Raw genomic sequence first — 25,921 nt, forward strand, 5'->3', positions numbered from 1 at the left:
AAAATTCAAAGTACGTAATGAGTCTCCAATTAATTAAATTCACATAGAGATATGGAATTGTTAGTTGAAGATATTTTTAATATTATTCGAGAGAAGATATTGAATACTTAAGGAATTTTTAATCATCAACGGGAGATTATTAGAATTTAATAATTAGGAAGAATAAATTGTGTGGGATTTGTTAGGTGAAATCAACTGCTCTAGATCCATTCTTATCATATTTTTTACACTTTTAGATTTTACGCTTTGTTAATTTTTTATTCATAGATTTATTTTTATTAAATAGTTTAATATAATTCAGATAGTAGAACAATCCATTTATTTTCGATTTTTCCAAATAGTAATTAATTTAGTGAATTTCGGTACTCAATAACATAGTTAATCCCTGTGGGTTCGACATTCGTTTTCTAAAAACACTTTACTACTTGTTACGATTCTGTGCACTTGCAGATTATTTTGCGCGAACAAATTGTATGCTATCATCCTGCTTGGAAGCTTGTTGCTGTATAAGACACGCATTGGACTCAGCATTGCTTTTAACATCCTGCTCCTCCACTGACCACCGTTGAACTTACTTCTTTTAGTGTTGCTTCCAAGCTGGATGTTTGGCATGCTGCCATGGCCCACGCTTGAAGAATTTTCTGCCTTGCAAAATCAGGGCATGTGGACTTGGGTCCCTCCACCCTCTAACAGGAATGTAGTTTGTTGCCGCTGGGATTATAAAATTAAGCGTCCCCCTGATGTTTCCATTGCCCGCATAATTCCAAGCTCTCGCTAAGGGATATCATCAGCAAAAAGGCTTTATGGAAACTTTCAATTTATAATACTGCTACAGTTTGCATTGTTCTCTCTCTGGACGTTATTAATGGATTCCTCAAAGAGGAGATGTACAAGCTTCACCCTCATGGTTTTGTTGGCACTGCATTTTCTTGATCATGTTTGCAGGTTACACAAATCAAACTAACAAGCTCCACAAGCTTGGTTTGATTGTTTTGCTTCTCATTTATAGACTCTTGGATTTCAACTTTTTAACCCTCTCATGCTGATTCCAAAATGTTCATAATTAGTGATGGTCCTTCACTTACTGTTTAATTGCTCTATGTGAATGACATCATTTTTACAGGCTCCGATCCACCATTCATCTCTATTTTAATTACCCAACTTAATTCTGCATTCAAACTTAAAATTTAGGTCCGTTTGAGTTATTTTTTGGGGCTCCAGAGTCCAGATTCACTATACTTGTGTATTTCAGCCTCCAAAAATGTGAGGTTGACTGAGGACAGAGAGGTTAGCGTTAGTCTTATAACCCAAACGCATGGGTATCCCTAAATAGAATAGTGGAACGCTTTGTGCAATCTAAGAGTATTAAGTGGAACACAATTTGGTTTCAAAAAAAAAAAAAAAAAGCTTGTTTATTTTTTTCTATCTTTTTAAAAAAAAAAAAAAAGATTTTCAGTCTTTTCTGAGATTGTCAATGGGGAAATGCTCTTGAGGTCTATAAATTTTGATTCTTTAAAGAGCAACTAAGCCTGAGAGTAAATTAGCCTTTACGGTTCCTCAAATTCCCAATCCCACAATGTCATTACTTAAAACTTAAAAGATACCAGGATGATATGTTTTTATTGTTGAGGTGTTATGATTGAGAAAAAGACCCTGTCTATGGTATTGCCAAGACAGTAACTCACTTATAAGAGTTTGGAGATAAGCACCCATAATATTATCTTGATAATGGTCCAGACTTCATAGGAATATAGAGTACACCAACATGGAGAGAGAAAAATATACAACAACGATTTTTATCATTAAGCTATGACATCCACTTCATAGAATTTCAACTTATAATACCCACTCTATAATGATAAAAGGCAATTATTAAGCCAAGACACCAATTGATTTTTGGTATTGGTGGCATTTCCTCTAGTTATCACTAAAGAGCACCCCACACACAAACACACAATAAAAAAGCATTTATGAGCTGAGTTGAAGAAACCTTAGTGCCATAGGATGCTTGGCTTCTGAGAGTTTATCAGGTCTTAACTCTTCAACAATTTCACCTTTTACAAGGAGACAGACAATATCAGCAATCCTCTGGATTTGTTTGATGCTGTGAGAGACCATTATAATAGTCATTCCCTGTTTCTTCTTTAGGTTCACTAGGACATCCTCTATGTTTTCCGTTGATATTGGATCCAAGGCACTTGTTGGCTCATCAAGCAGCAGAACCTGCGAGACAGAGCACATGATCAAATCTAGCACCATATGTCCGTTTGAGTCAGATGTCTGAAAACATACCAGCGACAATAAAAGTTGCATTTTGAAGAAATGCGAATGCTTGGTAAAATCTATGAAAAGTGCTGCTGTTATAAAAAAATTGCAGCACAAAAACACAGTTCTTTTGACAATTTTAAAAAAGAAAAAGTTCACTTTCAAATTGGTTTAAAGGGAAATTCCTCCAATCTACTATGCTAGGAAGCACGGGTGCGTTTTGGGATTCGGGTGCCGGTGCGGGACTCGGCAATTTTTAAAAAATGTGGGTTCGGGTGCGGCGGAACTCGGCGATTAAAAAATTATTAAAAATATTTTTATTTATATTTTTAATATATTGCTAAGCATACTTTTTTATATTATATACACATATCCCAAATTTAAAAATAATAATAAATAATAACTATAATATGATGATCCCAAATTAAATAAAACCCACAAGATTAATCTTTTTTCTTTTATTCTCTCTATTCACCTGCCACAACAAGTCAACAACACATCTAATCTCATCAAAATATCAACTTTACCTTTTATTTATTTTTTATTTTATTTCCCCAAGACTTTTGGTCTCATCAGAATATCAACCTCACCTTTTATTTATTTTTTATTTTATTTTCCCAAGGCTTCTATTTTCCAATTTCCAAAACTTAATCTACACCACACATTTTAAAAAAGATCTCCACACCAAGTCAGACTCAGCCTTTTCCTTTTGCATATTTTTTCTTTTCTTCCCGTTAGTCTTTCACTCTTTCTTCCCCAACCGTCTCCGCCTCTCCTCTCTGTCCCCTTCCCAGTTCATACTTTTTTTTCTTTTAACCTTTCTTTTGTTTTCTTAAGCCAGTCCGAGCACACCGCACTACCGCAGACTCGCAGAGAGGGAGAGCACAGAGAAGAGAGATGAGTTTCGGCCTGAACCGGTCATATCGGCGGTTTCGGCCGAAACGGCCAAATCGGCCCGAGTCGGCACGAGTTGAGCCGCGTCGGCGCGAGTCGGCTTCGCCACGTGGCAGGACGCGGCCCGACGCGGCACGGACGCGCGGTCAGCGGCGTCCGAGGCGCGTCGCCGCGTCGGGCCGCGTCTGACGCGGGTGCGGCGCCTCTGGCGCCGCGTCCGTGCTTTCCAGCTACTATGTGGAGATTGATAAAATTCCTCTAATTGGAAAACACACTATTTCCCTTGTTTCAAAATCACAATTATATAAATTTTTTTTAAAAGATTTTATATTTTCATTTAAAATTGTTATTTTCCTTCATGAAATCGCAGTACCAATTATTGGGCTAGTGTTTTGTACATTTCAAAGTGCCATTAGACTACCACATAATGATAAGACATCACGCTAGTAATATTTAACAATGCTGATTGCAAATAGTCCAAGATCATGTGTAAAGGGTTACCTCTGGTTTATTAGCTAAGGTCCTAGCAAGAGCAACCCTTTGAGCTTGACCAACAGATAGTTCACCACCAGTGTTACTGTAAAAAGAGGAATCAAGGTCTGCAAGTTTGAGCAAGCTGTAAACCTCCTCATCACTTAGCTTCTGCCCTCTCAATTGCGGTCCATATCGTATGTTGTCTGCTACTGTGCCTAAGAAGATGATATCCAATTATCCCTGGTAAGGCCGTGCATATATTGATATGTAAATGGTAACATACTCTTCATAAGAAGAAGAAGAAGAAAAACAAGAAATTGAACAATAATGCAATGGTTCTACCATGGGTTAAAGTAGGTGTCACCTAAATCTTGTAATTGAAAACAGAATGAATTACAAGCACTAAAAACAAAAACTAACAATAAGCAAAATTGCAGCTAATTGGCTTTAACAAAACTTAACCCAGTTCTGTTCCATAAAATGAGATAAGCCTGGATTCAACTCAGACTGATTCGCACTTTGATAATTAATTTATTATTATTATTTTTAAATCAGAATCATTAGACTTTTGCAATCCTTAGCATCATGGGAGCAAGTAGCATCAATGTGGGTCACCCCACTAGAAATTTTTGTTCAGTATTTTGACTGCATAAGATACAGTTTGATCAACAAAGAATTTTGCTACTTTCATTATTGCTAGTAATTGTTACAAATAGAATTTTGCTACTTTCATTAATGCTACAAAGCTGGTAAGATAAGTTCCACTGATAAAGATTTTGTTTTTATTTTTTATTTTTTAATTGATTAAACAGCCTGGGTGACTCCAAACTAAAAAAAAAAAAAAAAAAATCAATTCAAATCCAGACTTAAAAAAAATAAAAATAAAAAAACTAATTAATATATATATATATATATATTTTTTTGAGAATCAACTAATTAATATAGTATAGAGCAATCATTAGAGTCGTGGCTGTCAAAAAAAATAAAAATGCTATATACATAATTTTTTGTCTAAATTACAAATTGCATTTCTAATTTTGCATAAAATTCAATTCAATTATCTAACTCTACTTTCATTCAATTTAATCCTATAACTTTCAAGTTTATTCAATTCCTTTTTGTTAGTCTCCATAAAATAAAAATTTTGTTAAAGACCCCTAAACGAACCCAAAATAACATTGTTTTGGGACACAACCCATCTAATAGAAGTGGATGGGAGGCCCAAATTGAAAATACTTGAAAATTAAGAGGGATGTGGGCTGAATAAATGAAAGTGAAGTTAAGGGGACTAAATTGAATTTTTAAAAAAATTTATAGGGTGTATTTTATAAATTTAGCCTAACTTTGGAGAGAACAAAGAGTAAAGGAGAGACAACAAACATCACTTTAATTTCATCGCTTACAGCCTGGTAGAGCAAGACGCAAAAGAAAGCGTCCGTGGACTTATTCTAAACCCCACAAAACCAAAAAAAAGAAAAAAAAGAAAAAATCTACACCGCTTATCCATCCTAATGCTTTTTAAGATAAAAAAAAAGGACAAAATTACCTTGTATGTCCTTATATTTTGATCATGTTTTTTATTTAGTCCTTAAGTTTTTATAACTTTATTTTATTCTTTCTATTCTTAAACTTTCTGTCATTTTTATTTCTAATGTCATTGCACTAAAAAAAGAAAAAAAAGAAAAGAAAAGAAAAGAAAAGAAGGCTCATATGATTAATGGGCTACACTTCTATCTTAAAATTGCGTTTTCTATAAGTGAGATAATGACAAGGACTAAAATGACAATAAGTTTAAAAATATAAAAATTAAAATTAAATTATAAAAACTTGAGTATCAAATTAAAAATAAAACAAAAATATAGGAACAAAAAAAGTATTTTGGCCTAAGAAAAAAACCATAAAAATGAAAGTATCATAGTAATTCAGCTAAAAAAAAAAAAAAAAAATAAAGGCTAAAATATTATTTCCATCCTAAATTTTAATAAAAGCAATTTTTTATTCCTAAATTTTAAAAAGTATTTTTTTTTTGTTATTTCTAAATTATTAAAAAGTTCATTTTTCACAAAAGAAAAAATTTAGATATAAAATTTGTTATAGTTTAAAGTTATAACCTTACTCAATACAAATAAACATTACTAAAAATTTTAAAAATTTAACTACTAAATTGTATTTTTTTTATACTCTTGATACGAATGCTAAATTTTCTGTTAATCAAATATTATTTGCTATATGATCTATATGTTTACATTTTATGCATATTTTTTAATTACAAAATTTTTTAATTTAAACAATATATTGATAATATAACTATTCATCTTTAATTTTATTAAAAATTTTATAAATATAAAAAATAAAAAAAAAATATAATCTAAGAATGAATTTATCAAAATTTATTTTCAATTAAAAAAAAATACTGTTGTTACTACAGTTTTTCCTTTCACAAATATTTCACTGTTCATTCTTAAAAATTTATAAATAGTTTTCCTCTACCTAAAAAAGAAAGTCTCTTCTTCTACCTAATTTTTGTCTCTAAAGTAAAACTACTAGAAAAGCTCTTTACATTTACAAAGTTTAGCATGAAAAAAAGAACAAGCTTAGGGACCAAAAAACATAATTGAGCCAAAATAGCAAAAAGATAGCAACAGCATACCTTCAAAGAGAGCAGGAAGCTGGAAGAGCATCCCAACCTTCCTCCTCAGAGTGAGCACATCAAGATCACAGATTCCCGACCGTCCAAAAACACAGTCCCCAAAGGTGGCTCCCACAGCCTATTCAGAGCTCTCAACATCGTCGATTTCCCACTCCCACTCGGCCCTATGATCCCAACAATCACACCCTTCGGTATCTCCACGCTTATCCCGTTCAATATAGGATCCCCGCATCAGATTCCTTCCTCAGATCCGTATCCCAAACTTCGTTAATGGCCGCTGTGTTTCTTCTTGATCTGGGCTTGGATCCTCTACATCCACCACCAGCAGGTGCTCGTGAGCTCTGTACCTGTGTAATACATAGAAAATGATATGAGAGGATAGCTAACCAAAAATTGTCAAATGGGTTTTATAGAATTTTGTATATTTTGTACTTATTGAAGGAGTCGTAAGAGCCACAGACATGGCCGGAAATCGGGTATAGAGTATTTTTTATATGCACCGTATAAATTTTATTTTATTTTTTTTATAATTTGTTGTCAGAGACTATATTTATATTTATGGATATTAGTGTAAGAAGAAAAAGCCTTCCGTAGTTAATATACATGGACCTCTTAGTTAGAACCCAAGTCTTGGCTCAGCTGTTAGATTCCTAGGTTGGACCTTTCCCAGTTGTATAAAAAGTTAGAAGTATACGACATTTTCCAATGTTAAAGTACATACAAATGCACGGCCCAGGAAAAATTGTTTTTTTTTTTTTTTTTTTAATTTGTTTAATCATAAATGGATGGTTGTTTGGATTGTTTTGTTTCTGTTTGACGGAGACCAAATATATATATATATATATATATCGGGTTGATTTCAAGTTATATTTGATGTAACTTTAAGTAATGTTATACCATCAAATAATTTGTTATAGAATTCATATTTTGAAAATACCTCCGTTGAATTATATGTTATATATATTCTTAACAATCATGTCAATTGGATGTTATTTACCATTTAATCTATAAACTCATCTTTTATACATTATTTTAAACTACAAAAACTTAAATTTAAAATTTTGATTGATGATATGACTATTGATATTTGATCACCTTGATATTTTGCAAGTATAGAGAATATATGAAAATAATGTAATCTAATGGTAGATTTGTAAAAAATTGTATCAAATTAAAAAATATTGAGTAATGTAACATTATTTAGAGTTATTTTTATTAACCTAAGCCATATATATACACAGATATGCCATTTATTTGTTTTAGCAGCAACAAATATACGTGGCAGTCATCCAATGATCAAGATATTTAGTATGCTACTTTTATTAACACAATAATGAAACATTTTTGTATCATTTATTGAAAATTTTGTAATATACAATTTAGTGTAATCTAGTTTTTTTATTGAAAGTATTAGATCACACATAACAAGAAAATCTATACACCTCAATTAAAAAACCTACTGAGCAAAAATTAACATTCATTCTCTCTTTCTCTCTCTTCTTTCTTTTTTAATGGTTAGTGCCATCACCATAAGAAAGAATCCTAGGCTCAACCCAAATTCAGGGCTTTTCATTCTCGATGCTCTTACCTAATGGAATTGTTGAAGGAGGTGTGAACCTCAAAAAAGAAATTTAAAAAAGTTTTGCTAGTTTGTTTATGTGAAACTTGGATGGTTTTATTAATTGGTTATTGGTGTGGCTTGGCTTAGTTTTATTAGAATAGTTGGACTACATTGTTGGGATTGTACATTAACAAATTGTAAGGGCTATTACTCCCCAAGATACAAGTCAATAATTACATGTTTACCAAAAAAAAAACCCCCCCCCCCCCCCCCCCCCCCAACACCTTTTTTTTTTTTTAATTTTTTTTACCCAATCCTATTCAACTATTCCTCTTCTTCTCCTCCACAACCAGAAACTCTCACCTCCTTTGTCCACTGCAAATGATGTCTTACTTTAGGAGCACCTTAAACTTCGCACAAAAGTTGTAGTAGGAGACAGGGTGAAGAAGATAAGGAGATGTGGTCATGTAGTTATGGACCTTGTGGTGGTGGTTGTCACGATATTGTCAAATCTAGTAATGAATATGATGGTGGAGTAGTGGATGCTAATGGTAGATAGATTTCGTAGGTGATGGAGATTTGGCTTTTTTGGCTTAGTGTTAACACCTTGTACTGTTGGGTTGGTGATGATGTGCCTTTTTAAAACTAATTAATTTTATTATTGGATCAATTGATCACATTGCAAGGACTGCATATTTACTAATGGTAAGTGATAAACTTCCTAAAAGGCCTCATTCATAATAAGAAATTATCCAGTGCTCCAGTAAGAGATTACATTTGATAGTTGATATTACAATGTAGTTTTATGGTTTCATATAATTAGGATTGTTCATGGGTTGGGTCAGAATGGGTTTGAGTGCAACCCGCATTCAACCCAACCTGATCGGGTGAAGCAACCCTCAATCCGCCGCCGACCGAGAGGATGATTGGATTAAGCAGGTGGCGGGCAGGTTGGTCAAAGTTGTAGATTTGAAAAACAGAGAGAAAATGATGGAAAATGATAGGAAATCGATGAGATTTCGCTAGATTTGGTGGAAACCTCACTTGATTTGATGAGATCTCGCTAGACCCAGTCAAAATCTCACTAGATCTAGCTATAATCTTGCTGGATTTGGAAATTTTTGCCAAAAAAATGTATAGTAAGACGGTTGGTTCAAGCTTTTAGGGTTTTGGGGAGGAGAATTGAAACCGACCTGTCGAAATTGGTTTCTGGAGGAAGTGACTTGCCTCCAACACACGAAATAGTTTGGTAGAGCGACAGTCGACTCAAATTTCTTGGGTGGGTTGGACAACCCTACATATAATTATTCAATTACATAGATGAAAAATTCTAGCTAAATTGTTTGTTCAACAAAAAATTGTAGAAAAAACATGCAATTTTGAAATCCTATAATTGGACCTTATGTTTGTGCACATATGTGAGTAATTACGCTTTCTTCATTTATAGAAGACATAATTTGATATATTAATGATGTTATAACTTTTCTTTAAATTTTTATTGAGGTTGGTTCTCTTAAATGTTGTAATTTTTTTTTCCAAAATAACTTGTTGACGTACAATATTATTCTTTTGAAATTGTGTGGTTTGATATATTTATAGGTGTTTATAGGTTGGTTTGGGTCAGGTTTGCGATTAACTCGCATCCAACCCGATCAAATCAGGTGGAGGAGAAGTCAACTAGCTATCAATTGGAAAAAAGCGGTGAATTAAGCCTCCCACGAGTGGTGGGTGGATCGTTTAACACTAGAAAGGTAGAAAACTGTAGACACCTTATATTGTATTTGGTTAATAAACTTTAGTCCACAGTCCCAATGATGAGCTTGATATGTCTACAAAGGGTAATTGAAATTTTTTTAATAGTTTGGAAGTAATCATAACTTAAAATTGGTCGAATTGCTTTGAAAACGATGCTAAAAAATGACATTTACTTAATGTTTTGACCATAACTTTTGATCCACAAATAATATTTGGATGCAATTTGTTTCATTGAAAAGTAGACATCTTAAGCTTTACTTTGAACACAAAGTTGGCATGATTTGGATTTATATTGAGTGAATTATAACCATTTGAAGTTTGGCCAACTACACAGTCAAATTTAGGGTTTTTAGGAAGCATGTGTACGCATGGGTTAAGCATGCCTACACATGCCTCGAACCTACGTATGCAGGCTTGTTTCCAACTGCCTAAAATTTCAATTTTAGGCCCCCAAAACCTCAATCTTTGATGGGGGCTGACATCTAAACCCTTAGTAACTTTCAAAACCCTCTAAATGGCTCAAAAACCCCTAGTTTAAGGATATAGATACAACCTTATACCTCCAACTCGAATGCTAGCTAGAGAGAGATAGAGAGAGTCTTTTTCACTAAAACTCTTCAAAAAATTTCTTTTTTTGAATCTACTGTACACCACCACACTATGCACGTTTTTCAACATCCAAAACCTCTCTCTAGTTGATTAGGGCAGCAACTGCTTTCTAATCTCTTTCAAAACATTTTTCAAAGAATATTTTCAAGAGTTATATTTTGATTTTGAGTTGTGATTACCTATGAATTATTGATATCTTTGTTTTCCTTAGTTATCATTTGATTTTGTTATGTAGGCATTAAGGGGTCGATTAAATCTCTACCAACTTGTGATCCACAAGCTAGATGAGTCTTTTCCATGACTCTCCCTTAATTTATGATTCATGTGTTGTGTTCTTGATTAGTTTTGGATCTTTAACATGTTTAGGGTTTGCTTTGATCTATATGTTTAATCCAATATTTTTATTCTATTTTAATGAAGAGTTGAATGATTAGATATATTGATGAACATGTTTTGATGTGTTAAGTGTTGTTCTTGATTGTTGTTAGATCCAATGCATATTTAGGAATATACTTTGTTTTGTTTATTTTCAATTTGTTTTTCCTTGATACCTTTGTTTTAGTTTAGGTTTTATAGTTTTTGTATTAGAAGTATGCTAGGCTTTGTTTTGTTGTTTTTCTGCTTGCTTTAGAATTGTGCTTTTGGGCAAGTATGCATGTGCATGCTTCATGCATGCGTGGGCATACTCGGGGCATGCGTACGCATACTTAATGTATGCGTATGCATGCTTGTGCCTAGAAACCCAGATTTAGGATTTTTCTTTATTTTGTCTGTTTTGATTAATTTTAATCACATGTTTAAGTTCTGTTTAGCTTAGTTTTCACATGTTTAGTGTAGGGTCACAATTTGTAGCCTAAGTCCTAAAAATATGGGATATAGGCCCAATGAGCCCAGTATAATAAATTTGTAGAAAGTGGGTGAAAGAGCTGGGCCTATTGTGGATTTGACAATGGCTAATAGGGATTTAAAAAATGAACAAGCAAGAAAGACACGTAAAACTGAATGAAATGATTGTCCGAGGAAATAGATTATGAATTTAAACCGATAGAACTGAATGTTAGTACAGTTTTAGAGCTACAGTAGTTCTCTTCTCCTTTTCTCTCTTTTTTTTTTTTTTTTTTTGATCCCCCTCTTATGAGACATCTTTCACCTTATGTAGTTCCTTTTAAACCATCTTGATCCTACACTTGTTAATCATCTAGTCCTTCACTTGAGTGTATGTCCCATCAGACATCCTTTTTGACTTTCGGTGAGTTATGATAACTGAGACTACACTGTTCAAGGGTCTTCTCCACATAAATACAATTAGAAAAATTGCTGTAGTACATTTAATGCGGTGGTAGCAGCTTTTCTTTTAGATATTTATGAGTTCCTATCGCCTTTGTACGTGCCTGGATCTCATCATTATCGTTGAAACTTCCTAGAAGGTCACCCAAATCACCCAAATATAAACTTGATCAATATTTATCGTATTCGAGAAGGAGTTCCTCCTCAGACTATATTCCTCAATTCTTTCCTCATGCAATTGTAAACTTCGGGGCCTCTCCCAATTATTTACTTCTCCTCGGACATATCCCTATCCTTAGATAAGGCCTAAGGCCCAATAAACGAATTTGAGCCCTTACTCCCATAATAGCCCCTCAAAATTCCGGTTTTTCCTTCACATCCGAGGAGAAAAAGTGGGGTTTTGATTTGCCTCAAAATTAAGAGCTAGGAATATCAAAATCTTTGAGTTTTATACGTGTGGGAGTATAGTTTTGTGCACTTCATCATTGCTATTGACATTTTGAAATCTGTGAAGCACCATTAATTGCTCCAGGCAGCGTTATGTCTCTTGCATCCAATAGTGAAGCATTAATCCAACAACTGATATTTTTCCTCAGGGTTTGGGCATGATAACTCCCATTCATTCCCTGCTCTCTATATAAAGCCTTGAAGGAAGTCATTTTTCCTTTACTTTACAAACTCTCAAGTTCTTCAGTGATTTCAAGCATTCAAATTCACAAGCATTCGAATTCACAAGACCTGTTAAATCGTAAAGCTTACCATTCTTGTTTCCTTAGAAATATTTGAGAGTTCTTCTAAAAGTTTCAAGGATCATCCTTCACCTTAGTTCACGTAAGTTTCGATTTCTCTGAACTTTTCTTTTTCTCCTCGGCTAACCTCTTCCGCCCTTAAATTCTTATTTCCTCAGTTGTTATTGTCGGCATTTTCCCTTTTAACTTGTCTGAAATGGGAAAATTTAGGCATTTAGTGGATAGCCCTGCCAAGATAGAGATATTTAAGAAAGCATTTCACATACTGCAGGAAGTAGCCCTGTGGTACTATTCCCCAGAAGAAATATCAACCAACCGAGAAGTGGGAGAAGTCATAATCACTATGATAGCTTTCATAGAAGGGGGAATGACTCTCCCCATGGGTAGTATTACAAGGGATTATCTCCTTAACCATAGGATATGCCCTCACCAGTGTGCACCTAACCTTTTTAGGATCTTAGGGAGTATTGATGCTCTGAATGAGCATTTGGGCTTGAGGCTCACCTCGCACGACGTGGTGCATGGGTACAAGTGTCACAAACAAAAGGAGGCTGGATTTTACCTCAAATCCCTATCCGATATTGTCAGGCTCATCTCGTGTCTCCCCAAATCTAACAAGGGGATGAAAGACACCTGATTGCTTTGGGGGTGTGGCATGATGGTCTTCATTGCCCAACCTAAGAGGGAGAGCTAGGTGAGACATCCTAGATTTAGGTCTCCTAACAATAGATTTAAGCTTTTTGTCCTCGGCCTTGTTTTGCTTCTTTTTTTGTAACAATGGATCTTAACTTTTTGACTATGTTTTGTTATTCTTTGATGTTAACAGATAGAAGGCACGTAACTCCTCAGCTCAGCTTGACTAACGTTGCAGCGCTTAACTATTTGCTGAGATCCGAAATCTTCATAAATGAAGACGGGAAGCTTCGGGCCGTCCACCTGATTTTGGATTTCCAGCCTATCTAGGAGATATTCCAAGAGGTTGGCAACGCTATAAGATCGGGTGACCATCGTATAGCCCGAATTGACGTGTCTCGACCCAATTTCTTACCTCCGCATGATCTTCCTCTAGTACCACACCCCTTTCCACAAGGTGGTCCTCTGATCGTCCCACCAATTCAACAGGTTCCCTTTGAAGTAGCAGCAGCAGGAGAAGGGGTTGCTTCATCTAATTCCTCACTAGAGGATCAAATTGACAAATTCCATTTTGAAGAGGAGGTGCCTCGGGTAAGTGATTCCCCTTTCGGACGCTGAGGAAGAGCCCGACAGGCAATCAAGCATTTACGCACCAATTTTAATAACTGCTCTTCCAGACGACACCTCGGAGGAAGAAGAAGAAGATGGAATAGCTCTGAACAAAGGGAGCAAAACTTTGAAGGAGCTTATGGCCGCAAGAAACCAAGTGTCCACTTCAAAGGAGGCCAGTAAGTCCCAAGTCCCAGCTAACCTTCCTCCTCCTCCTCCTCAAGTTCCTAAAGATCTCAGATTGAAGCCATTTCCCGAAATGAAAAAGAAAAGGCCTAATGAGGCTTTAGAGGAAGTCAAGTGGGCCCTCAAAAGGGCAAAAAACAACAAAAGATGGCCAAGGACATCCGGGGCAAGAGATCCCCTTCCGTTGAAAGCCAAGACAAATCTCTTGAGGCTGATATGTGCCGACCACCACGCACTTGGTCCCTAGGCTAGAGGTTGATGGTGCTCCCATCCCTTGGGATGCCACGGTCCGAAGCTACGAAGGGGGGTATCTGGCCACCTTGCTGAAGCCTTGGAGTAGCCACTTCTTCTGCCAAGAGATATGGATGCTTACAGGCATTTCAAGTAGCCTGAGCTATTTTTATCCCTTAAGAGGGATCTTGCCATGATAAGTGGTTTGGTCTACCTTTCCAATTGAATGTTTATTTATTTTTATTCATTCTTTTTCTTTGTCTTATATAGAATTCTTGTGCTATTGTTACTCAGATTACCCAAAAAGTTTTTGTGGCCGAGGAATTGGTCAAGGATGCCTGCAACGAGGCTTGGGCAGAGGCCCAATCTCAGTTTGAGATTAAGAGAGTGTTGGGCAATTTAAGGCAAGATCAAGCTACACTGTCCGAACAGTTGAAGGAGGTAATCAAGGCCAGGGATAGTGATGATGTAGGCCTTAAGATTGGACAGAGGCGGGCCAAAGATTAGCGCCAGAAGCTACATGTGACCAAGATTAACTTGGCCACAAAAAGGCAACTGGTAAAAGATCTTCGAGTTGAGCTTTAGAAGGCCAAGGAGGCAGCTTAGTTAGCTAAAGAAGCGGCGGAGGTGGAGAAGTCAGCGTCTTATCTGCTCGGCGTGGAAGAAACGCAGATAAGGCTAGTCGAGGAACTTGCAGGGGTTTGTTGAGATTACTGCGGTGTAACCTAGGGCAAGGCCCTTGATGTTGCAGGAGTCCCAGCAGACTCTGTTTTGAGGCAACCTGGGAGCATATACTATCATCCAGAAATTCGCTAGCTCCCAAGTTCTGACCCTTCTCCTTCTCAACATCTTCCAAAGGCATCAGAGCAGCCCCTTACAAGCCAAACTGCTCTTACTCCTGTTGAGGCTTTAAAGGGGTCTAGCCAGGTAGAGGACTAGGGTAGGGAAGCTGAGGTTGCTTAGGAAAAGGAGAAAGCCCAGGAGAAAGAAGCTACTTCCAAGGCCAAGGCGAAAGGTAAACAAGTTGATCCTAAGGCCAAATACGCTGCTTCTTCTCAGCCGAGCCAAGCCGTTGATCCTCCAGCCCCCAAGACCAAGACTTAGTTATTAGTACATTTTGTAATAGTTTTTTTTTTTTTAATGTATTTTTTCTCTTTTTGACTAATGAATGTACTTGTTTTTCTATCTCTTGCGTCTTTATTTCATATACTTTTATACTTTTTGCTGTTGTGAATAATTTTGAATCATTGTCACTTTAGTTTTAATAAGAACCAACCCACAATATTACTGCAATAATAATACAAGTAATTTAACTAAGTGTCAATGAAGGCTAATTATAATAAAAATAAGCAGTGCACATGGTAGAGACTGAAAAGAGGAAATGCCCTTCACATTTATCAATACGTGAATAAGTAGCCAAGGATTTCAATAATAAACTTAAACATTTGTAGAGTTGTCATTGAATGTTTAATTTCATCCAAATATGTGGTCCGAGGAACCCAACAAGACTTAGGAGTTATTTAAAACTTACAGAAGTTGCTATTGAGTGTTAACTTACTCATATCATCTGGTCCGAGGATGTCAGGCATGACTAAGGTTCTGTTTAAACATTTATAAAGATGCCATTGAGTGTTAATTTCACCCAAGTATGTGGTTCGAGAGACCTATCATGACTTAGGATCTATTTAAACTCTTATAAAGAATGCCAGTGTATTAATCTCCCCAAAGCATCTGGTCTAAGGACTTCAGGCATGACTAAAGTTCTGTTTAAACACTTATAAAGATGCCATTGAGTGTTAATTTCACCTAAGGATGTAGTCCGAGAGACCTAACATGACTTAAGATTTGTTTAAACTCTTATAAAGAATGCCAATAATTCAACTAACAAAAGAACATATTGACAAAGGAAATTTTCATTAATAGTAATACATTTTCAGGTTGTTTACATTCCAAGGACGTGGTATTACATGCTCGTCTAAGTCTTCTAGAAAGTATGCTCCTATACTAGCCACTGAAGTGATGCGGTATGGTCCTTCTCAATTGGGTCCTAGTTTTCCACATGCTGGATTTTTCACAGTGCCTAGAACCTTCCTTAGTACCAAGTCGCCAGGCATTAATGGCCTCGGCTTTACACGGGCATCGTAGCCTTATTTGAGTTTATGTTGGTAGTATGCTAATTGAACCATTGCACTTTCTCTTCCTTCCTCGATCAAGTCTAGGCTTTTTCTAGCAACTTGTTGTTATTACTTGGATTGAATGAGATTGTCCTTAGCGTTGGGAAGCCAATTTCTAAAGGAATGACAGCCTCTGCCCCATATGTCATTGAAAAGAGGTTTCTCCTGTGGACCTCCAAGGTGTAGTTCTGTATGTTTAGGGGATGTGTGGTAGCTCTTCTACCCATTTTCCTTTTGTATCATCTAGTCTTTTCTTGAGTCCGTTCACTATGGTTTTGTTTACTGCTTCAGCTTGTCCATTTCCCTTAGGATAAGCTGGGGTGGAATACCGGTTTGTAATTCCTAGTTTACAACAATATCTTCTAAAAGATTTATTGTCAAATTGAAGGCCGTTGTCTGAGATGAGGGTACAAAGGACCCCGAACCGCGTGACAATGTTTTTCCACACAAACTTCTTGGCATCCTGTCTCAGATATTCACCAAGGGCTCAGCTTCAACCCATTTGGTGAAATAGTCTATACCGATTAGCAAATATCTTTTGTTCCCTACTACTTTAGGGAAAGGGCCAACAATGTCCAAGCCTCATTGAGCAAATGGCCAAGGACTGGACAGGGGGTTAAGAATTCCTCCGGATTGGTGTATGTTTGGCACAAATCTCACCTTTTCACGTATTCATGTGCTTCTTTTTGCATATTTGGCCACCAATAGCCCTGAGTGATGACTCTATGGGATAAAGATCTGCCTCATGTATGGCTTCCACAGATCCCTTCATGTAACTCTTTAAGAAGCAACTCTAATGCCTTAGGATGGATGCAAAGTAGATAAGGCCCTGAGAAAGATCGCTTGTACAACTTTTGGTCCTCGAATAACCAGAAATGAGGCGCTTTTCTGCATATCTTATCAGCTTCGGACTTATCCTCTGGTAGGATAACCTCTTTCAAGAATAGTACTATGGTATCCATCTAGCTAAGGCTTACTCTAACTTGATGAACTTGGACTACCTCCTCCTTTTCTTCCTTGGGTCTGCACAAATCTTCTATAAGAATAACCTGAGGTAAACTCTGAGCCAAGGAGGTTGCAAGAGTGGCTAAGGAATTAGCATGTGTGTTCCCGCTTCTAGGGATGTGCAATAAGCTGAACGATTCAAATCTTGACTGTAGATGCCTAGCTTGACTTAGATACCCTTGCATTCTTTCATCTCTCACCTCTAGTTCGCCATTCACCTGACTGATGACCAATCTTGAGTCAAAGAACATCACTACTGTCTTTCCTCCCATTTTATAAACCATGGACATTCCTTCCAACAAGGCTTCGTACTTAGCCTCATTATTAGTGGCCGAGAAGTGCAATCTTAATGATTTTTCAATGGTGAGCTTCTTAGGTGAGATCATAACTAGCCCCACTCCAGATTCCTTTTGGTTTGCTACTTCGTCAACATATACTTTCCAACACCAAGGTGCTTGTAGAGATATGGTGCCAACTGAATTTTCATCTATGTGCTGTGTTTCTTCTATTTCTTCTAATAAAGGTTTAACAAATTTAGCTACTAGATCCGCAAGAACCTGGCCTTTGATAGAAGTGCGAGGCATATACTTGATGTCAAAAGCCCCTAGGATGGTGCCCCACTTAGCAATCATTCCTGTGTAATCAGCACTCCGTAGTATGGATCTGAGTGGAAGTTGGGTTATGGCAATAATTGTGTATGCCTGGAAATAATGGGGAAGCTTTTGCGTAGCATGCACCACTGCTAAGATAGCCTTTTCTAGTAGTAAAAAATGAACCTTAGCCTCTTGTAGGGATTTGCTTACATAATAAATTGGCCATTGTATGCCACTGTCAACTCTAATTAGCACGAGACTTACTGCATAAGGAGCCACAGCAATGTAAGCGAACAAGACCTCATTTACCTCTAGGCTGGACATAATAGGCGGCTGAGATAAATATTCCTTAAGTTGCTTAAAAGCTAAAGCGCACTCATCTGTCCACTTGAATCCCTTCCACTTATTCATTAAAAGGAAAAAAGGCCAGCATCTATCAGTCGATCGGGAAATAAACTAATTTAAAGTAGCGGCCATTCTAGTAAGCTTTTGGACTTCCTTGGGATTCCGAGGTGGTTGCAAGTTGTTAATTGCCTTGATTTGATCAGGATTAACTTCAATTCCTCGATGAGTCACCATGTAGCCTAGAAATTTGCCTGATCCAACACCAAATGAGCATTTGGCAGCATTAAGGCATAACTTATGTTTTCTAAGGATATCAAAAACATTTCTGAGATCTCTTACATGCTCGGACTCAACCTTACTCTTTACTACTATGTCATCTATGTAAACTTCAATACTCTTTTCCAACTGTGATTCAAACATTTTGGTCATCATCCTTTGGTACATAGATCTTGCATTTTTTAGACTAAAAGGCATTACTTTGTAGTGATAATTCCTAATAGGGGTGACGAAAGCTGTCTTTTCTTGATCGTCCATGGCTAATGGTATCTGATGATAGCCTTGGAAGGCATCTAAGAAGCTCATCCGAAGGTGACCACGGTTGCATTTACTAGCTGATCTATCCAGGGCATAGGGAAAGGATCTTTCAGACATGTTTTATTCAAGTCAGTGAAGTCTACACACACTCGCCACTTTTCACTCTTCTTTTTTACTACCATGGTATTGGCCAGCCATTCAAGATAGAAAATTTCCTTGATAGCCCCTGCACGCTTAAGCTTCGTTACTTCATCTCGTATTGCATCTACATGCTCCTTGGATGGGCATCGAGGTGATTATTTCTTGGGGGTAACAGATGGGTTGACATTTAGATGGTGACAGATGAAATTTGAATCCACCCTTGGGGGCCTCATAAGCATTCCAGGCAAACACATCCACGTTTCTTTTTAGAAATTCCAATAGTTCTTCCTTCTCTTCGATAAGAAATTGAGACCTAATTTGAACTTCTTAGGGTCGTTGTCAATAACCATCTCCTCAGCTGACCATTTAGCAAGCAGCATAAGAACCCTTAACTATTATGAGGTTTCCTCAGCATGGACTGAGGACTTGTCGTTAGGCTGGTGTTGAATGGCAGTAACCATGCATTGTTTAGCCATAGACTAGCTCCCAACGATCTCTTCAATCTAGTCCCCTGATAGGAATTTCACCTTTTGATGCAGGGTAGAAGAGACAGCCCCTAGCGCATGTAGCCAAGGTCTGCCCATTATGGCCGTGTAGGGGGAATAAACATCTACCACTATGAAGTCTACTTCTACTGTTTCTGAGACGGTCTGTATCGGTAATCTGATTTGACCCCTCGAAACAACAATTTTTCCATCGAAGCTTATCAATGAGGAATTGTAGGACATTAAATCCTCAGATCTTAAGTTCAGCCCTTTATATAAGTCCGGGTACATGATCTCGGTGATAGCCCCCAATTCTCAGCGTAACCACTAGAGTATCGTCGTGGGGTTGCATGGTTCCAACCTTATCCTGATCCAAGAAACCCAGGATTGGCTGCATATCTATCCTAGCCTTTTTGGGCTCTGAATTGGGGTCCTCGGCATGTAGCCTAGCAACAGACATGACTCTAGAGGAATAGGAGCCAGTTCTTCCTGGAGCAACGAAGATGACATTGATCATTCCTAAGGAAGGCTTTGTAGAGTCATCTCTCTTGGGTCCTGAATTAGTTTGACCATTCTGGCTATTGGAATGATGGAAGAGATGCTTTAACTTTCCCTCTCGGACGAGTTGGTCCAAATGATCCCATAGATTTCTACAATCTTTTGTGGTATGTCCTTAATCCTGGTGGTACTGGTAGTAAAGGTTTTGATTGCGCCTTTTAGGGTTTCCTGTCATTTTGTTCGGCCATCTGAAGTATGGTTCATGCTTAATCTTCTTCAGAATCTGCTGCACCGATTCTCGGAATACTGCATTGACCATTTGAACATTGGCAGAGCCAGATTTTCCTGAAAAGTCTCAACGTGGCTGGTTGTTGTATCGGTCCGACTTGAAATCCCTCCTCTCTTGAGGGATAGACTTATCCTTCCCTTTTCCTTGCTACTGGTCTTCTTCTACCCTTTAATACTTATCAATCCGATCCATGAGCTGACGCACATTAGTAATGGGCTTACCAGTCAAAGATTTCCTTAAACTATGCTTTGCTGGAAGGCCGAGCTTAAAAGCACTGATGGCCACGTCGTTAAAGTCACCTTTAATATCATTGAACATCTCCCAATATCTATCTGAGTATGTTTTAAGATTCTCCCCCTCTTGCATGCTCAAAGATAGGAGGGAAGCCAACGGCCCAAGAACTCTCCTATAGGTCATGAATCGGGAGCCAAATGTTTGAGTGAGCTCATTAATGGAGTTTATAGACTCCACTTTTAGGCCGTCAAACCATCTTATCACAATGGGTTCGAGACTGGATGGAAAGACTTAGCACATCAAGGCCTTGTCCTTAGAATGGACAGTCATTCTCTGGTTGAAATGGCTCACATGCTCGACATGATCTGTTCGTCCATTGTAAATAGTGTACGTTGGCTAATGAAAACACCGAGGGAGTCTTTCCCCCTCAATCTTACGCATAAATGGCGACTTAAAGATTTGGTTTAAGGCTCTACTCATAGCATCGTTTCCTACGCCCCTATGTGGTGGGCTTCTAAACTACCGCTTGTTATAGTGTTCCTCTTCGTAGGAGAAGGATTCACTGGGCAGAGTTCGAGACCTCTGCCTGTAACTAACGTCTCTTCCATCATCAGAAGAAATGTCACTGTCAGGGGAAGCTCGCCTCCTTTTTGCATGGCGTAATTCCCTCTTCAATTGGTCAATCTCCAGCTGCATTCCCCTGTTGCTCTTCGCATGGGAGATATGGTTTCCAACTTGAGGTTAACTCCTGTCAGTGTGTGTGGTGTGTACACTTCCTTCACGGTCAACTCTCCATTCAAGGTTGAGAAAAGGATCACTGTGTTGGGATTCCCTTGATTTTGCTTGTTGTGGACTTGGTTCTGCCATATTTGACCATTGCCTTCACTATAACACAAGCTCTTCCCACAGACGGCGCCAATTGTAGGGTCACAATTTGTAGGCTAAGTCCTAAAAATATGGGATATAGGCCTAATGAGCCCAGTTCAATAAATTTGTAAAGAGTGGGTGAAAGAGCTAGGCCTATTGTGGATTTGACAACGGCTAATAGGGATTTAAAAGATGAACAAGCAAGAAAGACACGTAAAACTGAATGAAATGTTTGTCCGAGAAGATAGGTTATGAATTTAAACCGATAGAACTAAATGTTAGTACAGTTTTAGAGCTACAATAGTTCTTTTCTCTTTTTTTCTTTTTTATTTTTTTTATTTATTTTTTATTTTTTATCCGCCTCTCATGGGACATCTTTTACCTTATATAGTTCCTTTCAAATCATCTTGAACCTACACTTGTTAATCATCTAGTCCTTCACTTGAGTGAATGTCCCATCAGATATCCTTTTTGGTTTTCTTTGAGTTGTGATAACTAAAACTACACTATTCAAGGGTCTTCTCCACATAAATACAACTAGAAAAGTTGCTGCAGTACATTTAATGCGGTGGTAGCGGCTTTTCCTTTAAATATTTATGAGTTTCTATCGCCTTTGTACGTACTTGGATCTCATCCTTATCATTGAAACTTCCTGGAAGGTCACCCAAATTCCCCAAATAAAGACTTGATCAATATTTATCGTACCCGAGAAGGAGCTCCTCCTCGGACTATATTCCTCCATTCTTTACTCATGCAATTCTAAGCTTCGGGGCCTCTCCCAATCATTTACTACTCCTCGGACATATCATTATCCTCAGATATGGCCCAAGGCCCAATATATGAATTTGGGCCCTTACTCCCACATTTAGCATTAGTGTCAGTAGATGGTAGCAGTTAACAGAAGACTGAATTGACTCTATTTGAAATTTAGAGGATTGAAATGACAACATTGAAACTTAGATAACTAAATGACAACAGGTGAAATTTAGAGAGTCAGTTTTGCATTTTGGCCTTAGTTTTTTCTCCAAATTTTAACTCACATGAGAACTAAAATTTGATTTTTTTTTTTAATATGATGACATGGCTGCACAATTGGCAGTTAATGTAGCAAGTAAATCAATTTTTATTTTTTCCCGTTTGATATGTCAAATTTTTCTATTTAAGGAATAACGGTAGAAACCAAAATGACACGACAATTAAAGGTTAAAGATCAAATTGATACAACTAAAAGTTAGGAACCAAATTGACACATAGTATAATTTATAGTAACCATTTATGTAATTTACCCTTTATATATTTTTGTTTTTTTTTTTTTTTTTTTTTGAGAATTAAGACAGTAAAATATTATTAGCTTAGGCCACTCAAATCAGCCATGTATACAGAGTTAAGGTCTGGTGGTATTTCTTCCATCCAGATTGACAAATCAGGGGTAGAGGATGCTCGTCGAGCTAAGGCATGTGCCAAACTATTACAATGTCTCCTAACATGAGATAAACTAAGCGATGAAAACCGAGCCATGAGCATACGAATGTCTACAAGTAAATGACCATAGTGAGCCAAAGAATTGCCACCCTTCGCTAAAGATTTGATCAAAACTTCAGAGTCTCCTTCAAGAGTGATGTTGTCGAAGCCAAGTTCAAGTGTAAGCTCCAATGCTTTCCGTGCCGCCAAGACTTCCACCTCTATAACTGAACCGGGTAGAGGTATTTGCTGAGTTAGAGAAGCCATGATCAGTCCATGGTTGTTGCGGATCACAACTCCCAAGCTAGCAAGTCCTTCTTCAACAAAAATCGCACCATCGAAGTTGACTTTATAAGTATCTTGAACCGGTGCTTGCCAAGCTGCTACCTGATGGGGTCGGGTTTGGTGAAAGCCAACGCTGCAAGAAGCTCTCTCTAGGAGTCGATCTTGAGCAAATTCAACCACCTGACCGAGTGAGAGTGCAGGCTTGCCCAGGCGTAAATTATTCCTCCTATTCCGTAGTGTCCATAGCACAACAGCAAAAAGATCGGGCTCCCTATTACCTGCAAAAATAAGCTCAAAAATATCAGTGAAAGAGGAGCACACTTGAAGCGTGCTATGATTCCAATGAGCTCGAGACCTCCAAACGGGTTGCAAAGCTGGGCAGAGGAACAAGGCATGAACCACATCCTCCTGATGCAATTTACAAACATCACAGCAGCCCTCAGTAATGACCTTTCTGCGGATCAGATTAGTCTTGGTTGGCAATGAATCCTTACAAGCCTTCCAAGCTAGGTGCTTGACTTTATTTGGAACCTGAAGTCCCCAAATTTTCTTCCAAAGAGGCGTGAGCACCGAAATGTCTGAAGGCCCAGGCAGGCCATGTTGCTGTTGCTCATGAAGATACCTGTATCTAGATTTGACAGAATAGACTCCATCGGGTTAAAAGGTCAAATTAGGACATCATCCTGTATGGATCGACAGAGAGGCATATTTTTATAAGGGTTGCTTCAAAGTCATGGAACAAATTAACAATGACATTCACCTTCCACTCCTTAATGTCTGGGTCGACTAAATCAGCCACCAACCTCACTCCCCTCCCTTCAGCTCGTGGTGATAAGACCTTGGGGTGACATGAGCTGGGTAGCCAGTTCTCACCCCAAATAGGAACATACCTGCCTGACCCAATCCTCCATTTTGTGCCTCGTTTAATCACATTCCTACCCTTCATAATACTCTTCCAAGCATACGAGGAGTTGGCTGGAATTTTGGCCTCCATAACCGATGTATTAGGGAAGAATTTTGCCTTAAACACACGGTAGAATAAAGACGACTTGTCATGGAGCAAGTGCCAAGTTTGTTTGGCCAAANAATATATTATGATTGTACTTGTGATTTTTGTGAGATATACTATAAAATATGTTATGACTCTAGACTTATTGAATACTAAATTACTAATGTTGTTAAAAAAAGAAAAAATAAATAAAACAATAAAATGAAAAACAAAAATAGAAAAAAAAGGGGTTAGCTTTTAAATTTTCAATCAAAATTTAATTAGTTTCCAAAGTTTGAAGCTTTCTATTTTAGTTCTTTAAAAATTATAAATGTATCAAATTAGTAATTTGGTAGCATGGCCGTGATAATTTTTTTATTTTATTTTTATTTTTTTATAATTTAGTAAATTTCAACAAAGCCACTTGAGTTTCCATTTTAACAAAGTTACGGAAAGACTAACTTGATGTGTTTACATTTTTTTGAGGATTAGAGTTTTAAAAAACTAAAATAAAACTTTAGAGACTAAAATAGAATATGACTCAAATTTTAGTGACCAATGCTATGTTTTAACCAAAGGAAAATGATACTAGATCTAATCAACCTAATGGCTTGATGCGGTACTTAATCCCTTTGGGAGTTTGTTTATGAGATTCGATCCATCTATCTAATTTGGGTCATTTAGCCTCGTTAAATGTACACATGTTGCAAGTAAATTTCATTATATATATTTATAAGTCTTATATAACCTCGTAGCTTAAACACTTTTTCCTTTAAACCCCTAAGCATTTTGTGCATGGAAACTATGTCAATTTAGCAAGGCATTTGTCAAGGAAAAGGTACGAGTAAATTTGAGAATTTACAATCTTTGTGTCTTTTTGCTTTGGGAGGGGTGCAATATGTAATCGATCACATACTACATCGAAAACAAAACCAACCATAACAGGGGAACCAAATATGGCCATTGCCGAATAGCAAGAATGTGACATTGTTTGTCCCTACATAACAATGCAAAGTCATAAAAAACTACCTACTACATTCCTAAAAATCATCAAATTTATTTTTAAGTTGTCGTCATCAACTAGATTCAATTGGTTAAAGAAATATTCAACGACAATCACAGCAAATAATTCTTATGGAGTGTAAGTAACTACATGCAAACAAATAAACAGTAAAGTTAGATCACAAATTAATATACCTTGTAAAATTTCTGATTGGAACTATGGAAACAAACAAAAATGTTGGCCTATAAACCAAGATAATCGACCAATACCGGCTATATTTTAAAAAACCCATTGATGCATTCAAATTAGCATTGACCATAGCTATAATGAAAAAGACAATATTGCAGATTACAGTATAATAGGCTGCCGATATTCTAAGAGGAGTTAACTATGCATATATAAATATTGGATACATTTGAATATAAGGGTGAAAATAATAGCAAAAAAGTCGGCCACTTAGGCTAGAAGGAGCATTGGAAATGGGGGCCAAAGATAGCATTTTCAGATATGCAGATCGGGTGGACATGTTCATGTTGTTTGGGACTTTGGGTAGCATTGGAGATGGGTTGCAGAACCCTCTGATGATGTTCATTCTACTCGATGTGATCAATGAATATGGAAGTGGCAAAGCTTTGACAAACGATGTTGTAAATAAGGTAGGCGTAACGTTGATCAATTCTCTCATATACCTTATTGTCTATAATAACGTGAATCACATTCCAGTCACCAGTGCAATAGTTTTGAAGGGTTGTAACTAAAAATTAAAAGTTTGAATGATTTTTTTTTTTTTTTGATAAAGGCAAAATGATAAAAAGTTAATAAGTGAAATTTTTGTGAAAGAGATTGAAAGAGATTCTCTTATCCACTAAGAAAAATTTTCATATGAGCCTGTCTTATACAATATCTCTCTCACAGAAATGTGAGACCTTCATGTTTGTGAGAGAGATGTTGTATAGGACGGACGCAAGAGATACTTTCTTTGCCACTCATATTTGTGTTTTTTAGGTTCTTGTTGTTCTAAACTTTCAGTTCTTCTACTAGTTAGTAGTATTTATTTATTTATAATTTATTTAAACACACCCACAATATTAGAATTGTTTATGGAGCTATGTTGTT

General features: G+C 37.0%; 2 protein-coding genes across 2 annotated transcripts in view; one reads left to right on the top strand and one right to left on the bottom strand.

The window, feature by feature from the left end:
• Positions 1-1,694: 1,694 nt before the first annotated feature.
• Positions 1,695-6,514, bottom strand: LOC111994236 (ABC transporter I family member 17; the record flags this gene model as incomplete). Its single annotated transcript, XM_065763531.1, is given in 4 exon segments — positions 1,695-2,223; positions 3,661-3,848; positions 6,284-6,352; positions 6,355-6,514. Coding segments are annotated over 4 exon segments (672 nt in total), but the record flags the coding sequence as incomplete, so codon positions are not given.
• Positions 6,515-25,284: 18,770 nt separating this feature from the next.
• The window catches only part of LOC111989430 (putative multidrug resistance protein), a 10,625-nt gene continuing 9,988 nt past the window's right edge, over positions 25,285-25,921 (top strand). The window contains 1 exon segment of the mRNA XM_065763532.1: positions 25,285-25,461. Within this exon segment, the coding sequence (XP_065619604.1) occupies positions 25,285-25,461 (177 nt within the window).

Source organism: Quercus suber, unplaced genomic scaffold, assembly GCF_002906115.3.
Source record: "Quercus suber isolate HL8 unplaced genomic scaffold, Cork oak 2.0 scaffold_512, whole genome shotgun sequence".
NCBI classification, from domain to species: domain Eukaryota; kingdom Viridiplantae; phylum Streptophyta; class Magnoliopsida; order Fagales; family Fagaceae; genus Quercus; species Quercus suber.